Genomic DNA, 16908 nt, shown 5'->3' on the forward strand with positions numbered 1-16908 from the left:
CAACCAAGCAATCATTCAATCAATCGATCCATCCATTTTGTGCATTTAATATTAAAGTATGCTTGTTTTTATTTCAAATCTATACATAATACAATACAAATTGATATACTCGATGGAAAAACCAAGGATAACCTACAAAAGTCGGAGAAGGACATATTTCCAGTAGGGTCCTTCTGGTGGGGATTGGGCAGTACATCAAGAGAAAATCCCTACTCTTTTCCAAAGAATATACTGCATTCTTTAAAATGCACATGGGTCAACAATGCATACAGGCCATAGTGAACATATTTACTTTAAAGGGGTGAGTCGAATGGCCGAGCGGTTAGCAGGGGCGCCGCAAGCTAGAGCCCTAATATCGGCGCTGGTTCGAACGGCACGCTCGCCTATGGTTCTGGTGGTAGAACAAGTCTTCTCAGACAAAGACTATAAACCGTAGGCCCAGTGTATACAATGGCTCGTGTGCACTATAAAGAACCCAGTACATCCTTCGAGATGAGTAGGGGGGTAACCCCGGTGTACTGGTACAGACACCGAGAGTTGCTGGTACCAGGTTACTGGGTAGCACAAGCAAAAAGCGATGCTTAGGGGCGAAGAAAGTCATTGATCGAGTTCTTTGTCCACATATCAAGTGCCCTGAGCATCTTATATTAGATGGATATGTGCGCTATATAAAACTACATTATTATTATTATTATATAAAAATTTTGTATTAAACTTAAAGACAAATAGATAGTACTTACTTTCGGAATCACAAGGTGGTAGATTGGTGATATCAAACTGTATGGCATTGGTTTCAAATTGCACGGCACTGGTAGATGGTGTCTGAGCTGTAACTTGAATACCCTGCAAAAAAAAAAAAAAAAGAATTTATATATAGATAGACTTACAGACTACAGGGGCGGATCCAGAATTTTTCAAATAAGGGGGGGCACAACATACTCAGAATAGATAAGTGAATAGTGCTAATTTCAATATATGCATTAACATTTTAATATTTAATTGCAAAACGGGGAGGGGAACATTTCCCCTGTTCCCTATCCGCCTCATACTAAATTGAGATAAGTATAAGTTTGGAACTTGAATTTTGAGCCAAGTGAGCTTTCATAATCAAATCAAGTTTAATCTTTTGCCATCTATTATAATTAGAATTATTTACGTGACACTCCCTTTACATGTACTGCAAAGACAAAACTCATAAATTATAATTAAATTACAAAGAAAAGAATAACAAAAACAAAACATTTAAAGTTAAAGAGACATATTAAGCTGCCTAATAGTTGTAGGATAACAGATTTTTGAAAATCTAGTTTTCTTAGCATTGACAGAACAGCATTGCTGCCCGCTGAATTTTTACTCACTTGTTGCTTGAGTGTTAGTCTGAATGGTAGAATTGAAGTGTTTTTAGGAATCACCAACGACTCTTGACTAGAAGCTGGATTGCCATCATCATCATCACCTACAAGCTTGTGCATTATCTCATTCACCTCCTATTATAGGATAAATAAAACCAAAATACATGATACAAAAAACTGATATAAAAACTTCGTACCTTAAATGTCATAAAAGGTAGGAGATTGTAATGGCAACAAATATGTTTTCTGTTGAAACAAATCCAAAAGCAAGACAAAACCTGGCCAACATCCGAAAAAGCTATGATTGTGACTGAAACGTCACATTTAAGTGATAGCGTTTTCTTTCAACAATTTTTTTTTTAATCGATGATCTATATCTCATGGTAAAAACAAAATAGTTTTTAGTAATTGCTGTATATACTCGCATATAAGACATGGCTTAAAATAGCGAAATTACGGTTGAAAATCAGGGGGTTGTCTTATATACGCAATTTTAGGTTTTGTAAATCATGTTTGTTGTTAGTTAGTATAATGAACGCAATTTTAAATACGGGGAAATAAGATTTGAACATTTAAAAAGTCAGAAATTGGTATTATTCAGAAGATTAGACTAGCATTTGACTACGTTTTAGCCAGCCAAATGCAGTATTAAAGATGATAAAAAGTAGGAATTTCGATGATGAAATGGGAGGGGGGTTATCCTTACACCCAACATGCAAAAAAACGTCCAAAAATATTCTCAAACTCGCCAGTCGTCTTATACGTGGGTTGCCTTATACGTGAGTACATACAGTATACACACATTACCTTGATGAAGACTTTCTGGACGAATACCAGATGGTTAAGTAGATCAGTAGAGATGGTGTGGTTGAAACTACCGATGTTGATACCGGCCATCAGGTAGAAGCTGTCCAATTTCTGTGCTTTATTGTGAACGTTGTTTCTGGGTTTCATATCGGCAAGAAACTCGATGGTTGGCAGCTCAATACTAGCTGATGAGAAGACCTCCTGGGCATCTTCAACCTATCAACCACAGAAAGGTTAATATCTATCAAACTTAATACTCAAACAACTATAAGGCGCCAATTCCAAAATGAATGATCAAAGGCGCGAGCGTCACTACTCCTGGTCAATGGATAATGTACAATGGCACACCAACAAAAAGTGCAACATTCTCTGCTCTCTGTGGAGTATCCCTAGTAGTTCACTACTTCTTTAGTGCATGAAACTAGTACACTCAATGCCACAACATCCTACCAGGTACTCATTTATACTACCTGGGTAGAGAGATGTAAACATACAGTATATAAAGTGCCTTGCCCAAGGACACAAGCGACATGCACAGCGAGAGTTTTGAACCCCTGACCTCCAAGCCACAATCGATGCGCCAACCACTTCTACAACTTGTATACATAGTCACATTGGTAAAAACAGTAACAATAATAGTACTTTTAGGAAAATAGAGTAAAATTTATTCAAGTGTTTACCTGCAGGATACACAAACAATAAAAACAAAGAAGCTAAACATGGTTTCAAGTTAAATAAAAACATTTACATTCTTCCATTGATAACAATACAAAATAAAGGACATAACGTACATTAATAATAAGTTATGGAAACAAAGAACATAAGCAAATGTGGCAAAGACAAGCCAAACCAGTCACTTGTCGGAAAAATCAATCTTTAGTTATTAATACAGGGTTTAACAGTAAAATGGGAGCTATAAAATGGTAAAAGAATCATTTAAATCCGACACTTTGTTATGAAGTTACACGAGTTTAAACATACAGTTGTTTAAAGAACAATATTTGAGAAATCAGTCTTTAAAGTTGACAATTTCAGGCATTTCTTAGGCAGAAACCATCACCAAATGGTTAAAATTGTTTTAACATCAAAAATGGGGAAAATAACAGCATAGCATGATGTATAGATATATAAAGGTTAGTTTAGTGCAATAAAATAGATTTCCAAAATTTTGAAATTCCAGCATGTTTCGGCCATTATCTCCAAAACAGGATTTGCGACGAGTAAATTGGCTTGTCTTTGCCACAAATGAAGAAAGAACATGCCAAAGATGTTCATGTGTTGGGCAGTCAGTCAACAGTGCAAGTGCAATACTGTATCTAAGTGACATGTGTTGAGAATGATTCCAAGATGCAGTCAAAAATCATTTTTTTATCAAGGACTTTTAAATGTACCAGTAAAAATCTTTGATTTTATAAGCATATTTTAAAAATTAGAAATCACAATCACAATGACAACAATGAAGATAACTACAGTATTAACAAAAATGCTTGTACAAGTAAAGTCCATCGCATGTAAATTTGTGAATGAATAAACATGAGAAAGGTTTACCTGTGATATAAAGGAAATGGCGTGATTGGGCATGTGTATGGTCACATGACACTCCTCATTCATATTCATGTTCCCAGTTGCATCCTTCAGCTTTTGAAAGATAAAAAATTAAATATTCATTTATTTTATAAATTACCAATAATGACATTTTCTGGCCAGAAATATACTTGGTTAGCAATTAAAACAATCTTAAATCAATAACTGAAATTGTGTATACATAAAATCATTGAGTATAATTGTTTTTTTTAATGAAAAAATAGCATTTTATGATTTACATTTTCTTAATTTATGGCAGTATTAAATCTTAGGATTTAATTTAGGGTGAACCCATATTCTAATTTTCACAGGTATGCCTGAAAATAAACATAAACTTTGCAATTCCATTGAAGCATTAATTTTCCTTAATGTTAATGGTATTTGATATAGAGACTTTTCTAGGGAATACAAAGCGCTGTGGACTAACTGTAACTCGTTTCAATGACTTTCTTCTCCCCTAAGGGTCTCTCTATGTCTGAGCTACCTGGTAAACCGGTACCAGCTACTCTCGTCCGTCCACAACAGGGGCTGTATGGACCAGAACACCGGGGTAGCCCCCTACTCGTCTCCAAAGATGTACTGGACTGTTTTAAGTGCACACATACTAGATTGTGTACACTGGGCCTACGGTTTATGGTCCTTATCCGAGAAGACTTGTTCCACCAACAGAACCATAGGTGAAGGTGCCATTAGAACCAGCACCGATAACATGGCTGTAGGTTGCAACGCCCCTGCACTAACTGCTCAGCCATCCAACTCACCATCCAACTTAAAAACCTTTATTCTTTAAAAAACATGGGCAACATTCAGGGACCAGCATGAGGCTATTCTTTTACAGTTAGTTAAGACTAATGACCAACATACCTGGTACTGCGCTCGAAGTGAGGGCAAAAGCATGGCTTGCATACAAATCCCTTTCAACATCAGATTCATCGTTACAGGTTTTGTCTGCTTAGAAAATGCAGGACGATCAGGCTCATCAACGCCTACTTGTGAAAGCGTATCTTCAGACCTGTGCAATAAATTAAATATTAATGCAATAAGATTTGGAAAAGAATTTAATTTAACAAGTTTGTTGTCCAAAAAGATGAATGAATATATCAAATATCAATTTAATAACAACGTATACAAACACTTCAAGTGGAGTCCTTTTAGTGGTGAATCAGGCAGTCTGAGTACAATGGGACAAAACCCCCTGCTAATTTCTAAAAAGTGTACTGCAATATAATTTAAAAACTATTTTGAAAAAATAAAAATTTAATTTAACAAATTCATTGGCCAAGAAAGATTATTGAAATATATCAATTTAATAACAAAGTATATACACAATTTAAGTGGAATCTCTTTAGTGGTGAATCACGCAGTACAATGGGTCAAAACCCCAGCTCATTTCTAAAATTGTACTGCAATATAATTTAAAAACTTTTTGAAAAAAAAAAGTGAAATTTAACAAGTTCATTGGCCAAGAAAGATGAATAAACATATCAATTTAAAAACAAAGTGTATAAACAATTCATTTCAAAACCCCAGCTCATTTCTGAAAACTGTACTGCACTCTTTTAAGATTCACATTTGTCATACTACACACAGAACCAATGGTTACAGCTGGATTCACACCAAATCAAATTTTTTGTTTGTTTTGAAAGGCATACTAAACTGATCAGAAAATCAAATCAGTATGTAAAAATAGGGACGCTGCATTCAGCGTATCAGGCACGGTCAAACCTTATAAGGCGAATGCAGCTTTAATATGTCTTCCTAATGATGTTGCAAAGAAATTGAATGTGGGTTTTACCCAGTGTCAACGAAATAGCTTACCCCCACATTGAGTTTTGCCAACAATACCTAAGCTGCTTGAACAGAGAGGAAGAACTATTTTGAAGTTACCTGAAGTTTTTGAGAGGTCTGCTGAGTTCGGTTGCCTGGTCAGTAAGGCGTCGACTACTCCTTGTTGCCATCTCGTGAAGAGTGGCAGGGTTCTGCGGCAACTCCATGTTCAACTCTCCTAGCACAATGGTACCGATTAAATGATCTTCATCATTCAAGAGCACATGGGACTTGCTTAGGCTTGTGGCTAACACAACTCTAGATTCGGAACAAAAATATATCAATATACCAAGTTCATGTAAATAGTAAAACCGCATAAATGTTTGTAACGTAAATGCTAATATCAGTTGTCTATTGAAGATAAGTGAAAAAAAAAGATGAGAATTATGTTAACCTAATTTTATGTTAGATTCTATAATGAGTGTTTTATACTTACTGTCGAAGACGGCTGCTTCGCTCTAGTAAATGTATGTTGAGTAAATCAAAATGAGCAGTGCTTGCGATCTTTTGAACATTCTCCATCATTGCTTGACCTGTAGGCAATGTTTGTTTGCACAGTTAACAATTAAAACCACATATTTGTGTAAACAAAAGAACCAAATTGTAGTAATAAACAGTTTTATGATTAAATAATATACAGTATTTACTTCATTCATTACTTAAATTCATCAGGTTTCCAAAGACGTTTTTTTTTAAACAAATAAAACAATTGTTTACCAGCCAAGTCAGGGGTCATTATTGAAAGAAAAAATGGATGATATTAACTAAATCACATGTCACACAGCAAAAAAAAATTGTCCTTATTTCTAATTTTCTATTGAGAGTTAAAAACTTCTACAGTAAGCAACTGACATTGCTTTACCTCAACACACACAACTTTTTACTACATTTCTGTACAATTTCAGATTACCTGATTGAGGTCTTTGTTCCCTTTCATGCGTGACACTGCCATACAACTGCATTATTTCGCTTTCTAGCTGGAGACCACCGAGTTTAGCTTGGAGCTGGACACTGTCAATGACCGCTGTAGTGGTCAGAATCACATGGTTGGTGTTCACAAACATGTCATAGTATCCAAGCATCTCCTCCTCCGTTCTGCAATTCAAACACAAGTCAAGTTACAATAAGTAAAATGTGAACACTAAACTTGGTATGGTTAGCAAAAATATTGATAATTTACTGATGACAAAAAGAGGGATTGGTTTATAACAAAAAGATTCAGCACTTTTAATCATCATTAATGTAAATAAGAATGTACAGACTGTGTATCAGAGCAAATTACAGGACAGACAGCTCCAAAAATTGACACTTTAAAGCATTAGAAGAGTATAATTATCAACTTTACAATATAAGAGTACGTTAAAACAAATAAATGTAAAAGAAATTTATAATAAAAATTTGACACAAAAGCCAATCCCCAAACAAATAAACCTCACTAACACATCCTAAAGAAAATTTATAAAATTGAAAAATAAATTGAAAAATAAGGTGCATATAATTAAAACTCACCCAGTCTGGTGCGGAGAGTCTAACTCATCATCATCACTGATCTGCACATCCTCGTTCTCAATGTTGAAGAGTGGATTGATCGTCAGCTGACCTTTAACCATTTGATCAGTCCTTGCCGAATACAGATCGATCAAATGATACATAGTCTGCCAACAGCGTGGCTCGATGTCGCTATCCCCCTCCCAGAATCTACTCCCATAGACATCATCGGTCTCTTCAGTCTCATGAGTCTGCCCCGCATTTAACAGCATCTCTGTGGTTTCAGCCGGGGTGTTACTTGTGTATCGGGCAAGCTTAAGGTTGGTCCTTGTACTTTTGAAATTCTTAACCATTGAAACCAAATGTACTACAAATCTTAACAATGGCATATTCACTAACAACTGAATTTTTCCAAGCCTGGCAGCCAGCTGGATGTCAATAAGTTTATGCTGACTTAGCTTTTCCTCTTCTGTTTGACTTGAGTTATCTTCTTTGGATGTCAATTTTCCCAAACCATCAACTCTAAATTTTTGGCAATCTAGCACAAGAATTTCTCCTTCTGCTTTTTGATTGCTTATTGGTCTGTCTTGCTTGTTTCTAGTGGGACGCCGCTTAGTGGTCGTTTTTCTAGGTTTGTTATCAATCACAAACACGCGAGCAGAGTTAATTTCCAACACAACTGAGACAGCACCAAGATTTTGTAATACTGTTGATGGTTGGCCAAGCTGTTGCTCTCCAGGCACTCCCAGGTTGTCTAACAGAGGATAAAACATTGTATCTGCTTCTCCAATCATTGGAGTTGTTGGAGTTAAAGCCAGTTTAGATTTTAGCTTGAACTTGAAGTCAGAGGTTTTAGTAAGTGTTCCTAATTCAAGATCCCCTTCCTCCATCCCAGCATTTAGTGGTGATGTACTGGTTGAGGATGCAGGTTCAGCTTCTATTTTTTCTAGCACTTTGGTACTTTGGGTAGGATAACGATCAACGGAATGATGAGAATACACAGTGGCCATGCTTTCATCTGTGTGCGACCTTATCCTGGCGTACGAGTCCATCTGTCGGATGTTAGAGACCCTGCTTGGTCTAGGTTCTGCAAATTCTTGATACAGATCTACTTGAGATCCTTTCATTTGAGTATACTGATACGAATGCGAAAGAGAGCTTGTTTCATCCAGGTGATCCTGTGTGCCATCAACATCTGTGAGTGTGGCATCTTTCTGGTAATTGTCCATGAACTGGCGATCAGCTTCCTGGGGAATATTGCCAGCATTGATCGCAGGACCCATGGCTAGAACCTGCCAATGTGTTGCTGCCATCGGATTCACAAGAGAGAGGTTCATTCTCCACTGACGAAGTAAAACGTGTATGCCTTTGTCTAAGGTGGTGACAGCAGGAAGTACCTCTGGTTTTAACAGTTCCTCTAATTCTACTTTTGATGACTGCATATAACGCAATAAGAGCACCAGAAGCTGGCAAGATAAGTCTTCTTGGATAGTGTGAGAACGTTTGCTCAAGTGAGGGTATGACATCTGAGAAGAGAGAATTGTAAAGGAAATAAGGCTTGATGTAGAAAGATTACGTAAAGCCATGTAACTACCCTGACAAAAGTAAAGAATGGATCAAACTAATGAAAGCTTGGATACTTTTTCAACAATCTGTCTTTAATACAATTAACATGTTGACTGCCAGACCTTTTTTTACGGTTCCTTTCCGTGTGCCAAAACAAGTTTACATGTTCAAACATACATTTTTGTAACTTTATCTAGTCATATATCATCAAAATGATGTGTCTAATAAATTGGCGGGAAAATATTAGGGGGGGCGAGTATAATCGTCGATGGCACTGTGATAGAACTTTTTACTGACTATGCCAAGTGCGAGTTATCTCTTCCTCTTTTTGCATGGGTTGGTATATGTTCAAAGGGCGCCCCCACTTGTACCGCTCGAGTGTACTACCGGCAACATAACACAACAAACATACATATGTCATTTGTACGCTATCGTTTAGGTACGTGTATCTTCCCCAAACTACCAGCCGTTGAGTCTGTGCTCCTACATTGTATAATAAAGAAGTTAACAACGCTAGAATGTTCCCCCCTTATTGACGAGTATACTCGTTTCTGGCGCCCTCAGCAACACCCTGTGGGCGAGTATACTCGTCGCTGGCGGCCAACGTGTTAATGTTACTATTTTTAGCACAAATAAATTGAATTAAAAAGCAGGACAAGATTTAATACACTTATATTAGCAACTTTGATGATGTATACTTGCTAATTCAGTTGGCATGATTACAAAGATATTTATTCCTTTATCTAAATATAGATATACTCTGAGTTTTCCACTTGCAGAAGCAAAAAAAAAAAAATTAAGGGATTTGTATCCCAAGACCTAGAAATTGGAGGGTGGGAACCAAGCTGGAATTTCAGAATCAATACCTCATTCCGTTTTCTCCACTCTTCATTCTCATGGGCCAATGTCATTAAACAAACAAGAATGGCACACTTCCTCATATGAACTGTCTCACTGATACATTTCAAAGTGGTACTGAAGTGATCTGCAGGAATCAGCCAAGCATCAAGAGCAGGAGTCGCAGTATTTAAAAGATTGGCTAAAAATCTACAGAAAAAAAAAATTAATTGATGTACTATAATTAATATTCTTTTATTATTATTATTATTATTAGTGAATATTATATTAAGAAATTACTATAACTGCGCATAGTAAACTAGTGGAAAATTATTATATGACGGTTAAATTGAATGCATTAAATCTATTAGATAAAAGCATAATCATTTTCCAATAGTGAACAGTTGGGGATAGGAAAATAACATCAGGAGTTGCAGTGATGACGTTACGATTGACTTATAATAGGATTTGAAGTCTGAAATTCTATAGGGATATTACAGTGCTTACATGAATAAAGTTAAGAGCCTTAAAAATCAGTTATGTAAAACCATCCATACCAGTATACATGAGCTCTACATGGTGGTAAAAATACGGTGGTTTGCAAATAACATTATAAAGAAAAATCTCACAATTTATCACTGTCCTCAACAGTGGTTTTCCTTGGAGCTGGAACTCCAGTCCAGATTCCTCCCAAACTCACTTTCACCAGTGGCATATCTTCATGGTGGACAGCATCAGGAGTACTGGAGTTACTCGATCTGTTAGGAACTGGAGTAACATCAACTTTATCTTTGTTGATAATCTTCTTTTCCGGTAGTCCGCCTTTGATGTTTAAGGCCTCCAGTCCTAGCTCTGCCATAATCCAGCCATACTCTCGCAGATCTTGATCTCTCTTACAGAAGAACATCACCTTGGAGTGGGTGTCAGTGATTGCAGTCACACCAGCTCCATCCCTGCTCTTCCTTGATCCAACTGGTAATAATCGAAGTTGAGCATGGAGCCTCTGAGCACTCAATTGGCCTATGATACCATTGCCGATTGTTAAACCAAGATTGAAATTGTAACCACACAAGGCCAGTAGGGAATGAACCGGTACTGGCATCTCAACATCTCCAGGCTTGAACCAAGAACCAACTTGAAGTAAACAAACATTTACCTACAATTTAAAAAAAGGCCATTCCTTTTATATATTAGTTTTAAATGTGAGACAACTGTCTGAAAGAATCCAATAGTACAGTTATTTAAAATTGCTATGAGTTGTTCCATTTGAAACTTTGAAAATATATCTAAATTTTTAACAGAAGACAATTCTTTGTAAATAAACCAGTCATGGTTCATGATCATAAAGCCACGTTCAGACTATCAAATATTATTTGATAAAAACAGGTGACATGCCTAAAAATGATCATGATGAAATCACATAATGACACATTTTGACAGTTTTTTGTCGATAAAAATTTGATCATCTGGACACAGCTTAACATATATAATATATAGAATGACCTACCTGTTTGAGATTCACAGTCAATTGAGTATGAGATAACTCTGTTTCTTCCTTCGACTTGTCGACAGTTTTCTCCACCTGACTTAAACATGATGAATGCAAATGGTCCACTACCAAAGCAGGACTTAAGTTACTGACAATCGGTAATAACACAGATACCAGCCTGATTAAAAAAAACAATTATTAATAAAGTATTGTTTAAAGGACCATACAACCTTACATAATTTAAATGAAAAATAATGTAAATTAAATAAACTTGATTTACTTTTGCATGGCTGGCAGCATTAGAGGTGATAGAAAAACTTCAAGAGGCCCACCGACTTTGATGATAACTCGGTTTCCTTGATTTGTGGTGACAACGCTGCTTTCAGATGTTATATCTAAAGAGAAATTGAGAGAGAGGTACTTCTAAGTTATTGCTTTGAGCATTTAAATAGCTTAACAATTAAAAATTGCTGTTATGTTCACAAGAAGAGAAAGCATACTCACCTTCTCCAATGTTAACTGAACTGTTCAAATCTTCACCTGACTTCACTGGTGTGGCTGCTGGAGTAGAGGCTGACACTTCTGATGTGATGTCGCTAACTGAGCTTGATAAACTCTGTTCTCCTGAGGTTGCATCTCGAAGCTGCATAAATCCTGCACTGAAACCATGTTGGACCACATTGAAAGAAGGTTGCGGTGGGCAAGTTGTACGCATGGTACTCAGCGTGGAGTCAATGCTAGAGCATGGTGGCACTGGAGATAATAGTTCATACTTAACATGACTTAAATGATGAGTGTAGGCTGCCATTACAGAAGCTTGCTCATGGAGATCTATAACACTTGGTTGTTCTTCTTCGGCCACTGTATTGGCAACAGATATTGCTGATTTGAAAGACACTGATGAAACATTGGATTCAACATCTGCATTGTCTTGATTTTCAATGACAGAATTTCGATTGGAATTTTCAGCAGACAGGGAGACATCAAAGTCATATGCAAGTATTTCATCTACCAATCTCTGTCCATCAGTTCTGATCAAACTTGAAGATGAAGCATGGGATTCTTCATCAGCTGAAAAGTATTCACTGAGACTGGTTGATGACAGTGACCACCTTGTTTGTGAATCTAATGCTGGCCTGTCAGTTTCATCTACCTCTGAGGGTGACTGCATTTCTTGTGGGATCTTCTCCATTTCTGCCATTTTTCTCACTACGATGTCACTATGGTGCCGTGCATGTTTGTATTTTGGAAGTAGTATGGAAGAGGTTGGTAAACTTAAGGAACTTCCTATCATTCCCAAAGCTGGAATTTGTTGCTGGATGTCAGTAACATCTGACCTAATACTTGTTCTGTCACTGCCTGCCATTTCTGGTTGAATTGTTTTTTCAGAACTTTGGCAGCTGCTTTGGTCATCCTCTATTACAATGGCTTCTGGAGTCATTGTAGAAAATGGACTGCCTGGTGTAGATCCGGGACTTAAAAATCCCTGTGTAAAAAAATCCTTTAAAGGAGAATCTAATCTGCTTCCGTTGGTATGCAGCACATTTTCTTCATTTTTCAGAAGACTCTGTCCATAAGCTAGGCATTCTTTGTTAGATGGATTTGAGGCATACTTCTTTCCATGCAAAAGAAATTTGTTACTTTTTCCATTTCCAAAGAATGTACAGCCTCCAAGACATCCACAACATGTTTGAAAACTCAAACTTAGTGGTGGCCAGAGGAACCAGAGCCGCCGAGTTCGTCTGTCATGTAGTCTTAAAAAGCTCTGTTGAGCTTTACAGTTAATGGCAGTGGTGGAAAGATCAGATGAATCTAGATTTACTGGGCCTAACTTCAGTTCACCAACCTGAAGCAATGGTTTTGCTATTTCAACTTGTGACATGAACAACTTAATTTCAATTAAATCTATGTGACATGAAAGACCAGCTTCCACAGCTTCACTATGGAGGTTACAAGTTGAGAGCTGCACAGATGAAGTCTGGAAAATAAATAGTAATAAATTACACAAACCAGCAGTAAAGTTGCTAATCAATAGATACTTAATTGGATAACGAACTATTGCCAATGTTCCTAAATAAACATATACACAAAAAATAAATTGGGTGGGAAGCACAAACTCTTTAAGGTTTTAAGGTACACTAACCTGGATGGCCAGCACCGAGTCTTCCTCTTTCAGGCAGATATGGAAGCCCTCGAGCCACACTCTGGTCATTCGGTACTTGAGCTGGTTCTCTGACGGGCATGGTAGTGGATAAGCCTTTTCTTTCACCCTGCAGGCCGACTGTATTACCTGGTGCACACACTTGGCATCTCGTACAGGCTGCTCTAGGCTGTTCTCACTGTCAACCACAAGCATGATGAATGTCTCAGCAAATGATGCAAGAGCTAAGGCCTATTAAAGAATAATATGGAAATAAATTCATCCGATTTGTTGTTATGACAGAATAAAATTCAATGATTGTCTCAAAGAGAAGCTGATGACTTTTAGCAGATCATTGGTCAATGGTTAGAACTTGTTGCCGACAACTTCAGAGAGTTTCACTAAACTGAACTTGGATGATTTGTCTCTGAGAAATCGGAGAGCCTTCCCAATAGACCATTCCTGAGTGTCAATCAAACCTAACAACTGATCAATCAGAATAACGTCGGAAATATGCACGCGTCCAACAAATGTCCCACAAATGCAAATTTTTGCATATGTTTTTACACCGTCGTTTTGTGGGATCTTAGCAATAATATCCAATGGGATCCATTGCATCGGGGAGAGTTATGTAGTGTAGCGTTTGCTGCAGAACAATGTAGCGATTTTATAAAAACCAGGCTTCACTTGATTAATGATATAAAATAATAAATTAAAATGTATTTTTTAAACCTTTAGGATGAAAACTAACCTGTGTTGGAGAGAGTTGACCAGACAGTAGACCTAGCTGAAGCTCCACAAGCCAAGCATATTCCACAGTGTCAACCTCTGGGGGCAGACCTTCATCAGAGAACATCGCATGAGCTCGAACTTGAAGGCCTGACAAACAAAAGCCATCTTTCTTGCTACCTATATCTGGGACATCCTGAAATATTGTTATACATAAGTATAAGTAGGAAATGTGTTGACAAGCAATAAAGCAATCTTCTTTGTTTCCTTTATTTATCATTGTGAAATTTTATAATGTTTTAGGCTACAATTCTTTAGTTTTTCATGTGTTTTGGTTTATCTCTTGGAAGCATAAATAATATAAAGTACTGTATATTCTCATGATTAAGATAAGGCTTAAAATAGCAAATCACAATAAAAAAAAAAATAAGAGATTGTCTACATGCAACACATTAAAAAAAATTTTAAATCATGTTTGTCTTGTGTGCGGATCATCTGTAACATGCAAATTTACTATTGAAATGAAGCGATGAATGAACGGTTAGTATGAATGAATACAATTTTAAATGTGGGGAAATATAGATTTTTATGAGCATTTAAAAGCCTATTCAATGGAATTACTTGGAAGAATAGCCCTACATCTGTAAATACAGTCAAGAATATAAAAAGTAGGAATACCAAAGATGAAACAAGAGGATCTCCTTATATGCCCAACATACAACAATATTTTATAGGATATATTAAGTAACTCAATTGCTTACATTACTTCAACTAATCATTTCACTACTATTATCATACTTTGCTAGAATATATAAACAAATAGTTTTTACTATATGGTAAGAATGCATTTGACCAAGGGTCGATTCATGCCATACCTTTTTGTGGTTAGAAATATGCAGTGAGATAGGGGAAAGGAGGACTTGTAGTCTAGTCTGGAAGTAAGCTTTGTGTACCTCAACCACCAGTCTGTCCATATTCAATACCAAACATTCATTTGTCTGATTACATAAATGCTGAAAATATGAACAGAATACAGTTTAATTATCTCACAGAAACAGATACATATACAATAGAATCCCTTCTTTGTGACACCACTATTCATGGGACACCCCTATTGTGGGGACACTTTTTCGGCCAGGAAATGAGGAAAAGTATATCTTTTAATACTACGACCAACAAATATTCAAGGACACCCATAAGAGGACATTTTTTTTTGGTCCCAAAGGTGTCCCTGCTTAATTGGGGTTCTACTGTAATTATGCTGATGTTAAAGTTTTGGCTAGGCTTAAAAAGTTTCATGCATATATGTTCAGATCGAAATATATTTCATGGAGTAACAATGATCATCTTAATGACTGGAGTAAATATAAACATTCTGAGGTTTTTATCATGTGACTGGACTATGTGATATAGGTTATTTACATCTTAAAGTGCTTTTTGATTAGAAATGTAATACCGGAAAAGTAAGAAGCAACAGATAATTAAAAACTTATTTATAATCTAATTCTATAAAAAATGTAATGAGTCAGAATCAAATATAGTATATTCTCACTTTATTAAAACTTATTTACAATTAAAATCAATGCAAACAGGAACAATTTGTAAATCAATTACAACTTTGTTTGCAATCAGAATCTGTGGAATCTATTTATATATACACTGTTAGAGATATTGTATCCTTTGTGTTTTATATATGAATCAGTTAACTTGACTATGAAATATAGAATAAACAAGTTGTAATTTGATTACAAACACTTTTTTGAGTAATTTTGTAGGTGAAGAATCTTTTCAAGCAGTTAATTAACGTTTACTTGTAGAAGTCAACATCCACATAATTTATTCATGCTGAACTATTTACCTGTATATACTCCAAATGAACTCATGAATGTAGTGATTTGTTTTAATTGGACTGAAAAACAAAAGTGTGTCTCTTACCGTTGGTAAGTATGCTTGGAGTGTGTGTACAGTAAGGGCAAATGTCACCTGCAGAGGGCGCAAACTAAGAGGGTTTAGAATTCGTTCTTCTGGTTTATCTAGTGGCTTCTGGATTGGCTGTGTCTCTAGTGGGCGCCCTAGGTCCATGTAATCAATATCTACACCAAGATAATTCTCCTGAAAATAAATCATAATTATATTATTGGAAAGTTATATATTAGTCAGTGAAAGAAGAATAACATATTTTAGAAACTAGAAACTGCTGGATAAAGCTTGCTTCTCATATAGTCTTTGTTTGCTTGTTTAAAATCTAAGTGTAAGCTTTAAAACAGTAACAGGTTTTTCTCTAATTAATGAGCTCTACAATTAAAAACCACCTCCAATTAAAGACCACTTTTCTGTGGTCCATATCCTTATTATTCTAATTAGAGACCAAACCTGCTAAACACCATGGAAACCCAAGTCCCAAAAGTGGTCTCTAAAATTTGAGGGAAACCTGTACTGTAGGGAAAAAATGGCTGCTTCAGGATCTGTTTATTTTCAACAGTGCAGTCCAAAAAATTACCATCAGCATCAGAACAGAGGAGTTACCTTAAGCGCTAAGACTGCTTTGAGAATGGCTCCATATGCTACAAGAACAGCTGGTCCAATATCAAGCTCAAGGCTCATGTTGTCCGGAGGTAAATTTCCAGGCTCGACAACCTCCCGCCAGCGGGGTTGTCGCTTACTAGCTGAGTGCAATTTGTTGCCTATCTTTGTTACTGTTATTGACGGCTTCCCATTCTTGCAGTCAGAAATTTTCAGAAGTGGGACAAAATCATTTGGTGGTACTGGGTGGTAGGAATAGGTGATACTTAAGCCCAAATAAGGTACAGAAGCGCACTCAATCCAACCAGGTCTAAACATAAAACATGGAAACATCATCACGAAATTTCAAAATTCATTTATTGGTCATATACAGTAGTGAATACAATACATGAAATTTGTTTTCCTGGTACACTGAATACAAATATTAATAATATAAAGATAAAGAGCACAGATTTTATTCTTATTATTATTATTATTATATTATTATTATTATTATTATTATTATTATTATTATATTATTATTATTATTATTATTATTATTATTATATTATTATTATTATTATATT

The 16908-nt window shown here is 36.2% G+C and overlaps 1 protein-coding gene across 1 annotated transcript in view; it reads right to left on the reverse strand.

The window, feature by feature from the left end:
* Window positions 1–16908, reverse strand: part of LOC117117534 (transmembrane protein KIAA1109-like) — a gene marked incomplete in the record, with an annotated part of 61507 nt that overhangs the window by 32835 nt on the left and 11764 nt on the right. Inside the window, 19 exon segments of the mRNA XM_033261851.1 lie at window positions 741–843; window positions 1359–1487; window positions 2160–2375; window positions 3708–3797; window positions 4608–4755; window positions 5631–5828; window positions 6007–6103; window positions 6481–6665; window positions 7080–8584; window positions 9491–9671; window positions 10091–10617; window positions 10969–11128; window positions 11231–11345; window positions 11455–12928; window positions 13094–13342; window positions 13842–14015; window positions 14695–14832; window positions 15755–15931; window positions 16346–16652. Of these exon segments, the coding sequence (XP_033117742.1) occupies window positions 741–843; window positions 1359–1487; window positions 2160–2375; window positions 3708–3797; window positions 4608–4755; window positions 5631–5828; window positions 6007–6103; window positions 6481–6665; window positions 7080–8584; window positions 9491–9671; window positions 10091–10617; window positions 10969–11128; window positions 11231–11345; window positions 11455–12928; window positions 13094–13342; window positions 13842–14015; window positions 14695–14832; window positions 15755–15931; window positions 16346–16652 (6173 nt within the window).

This window comes from Anneissia japonica, unplaced genomic scaffold (assembly GCF_011630105.1).
Source record: "Anneissia japonica isolate Jap-2015-1 unplaced genomic scaffold, ASM1163010v1 scaffold288139_len110169_cov166, whole genome shotgun sequence".
NCBI classification, from domain to species: domain Eukaryota; kingdom Metazoa; phylum Echinodermata; class Crinoidea; order Comatulida; family Comatulidae; genus Anneissia; species Anneissia japonica.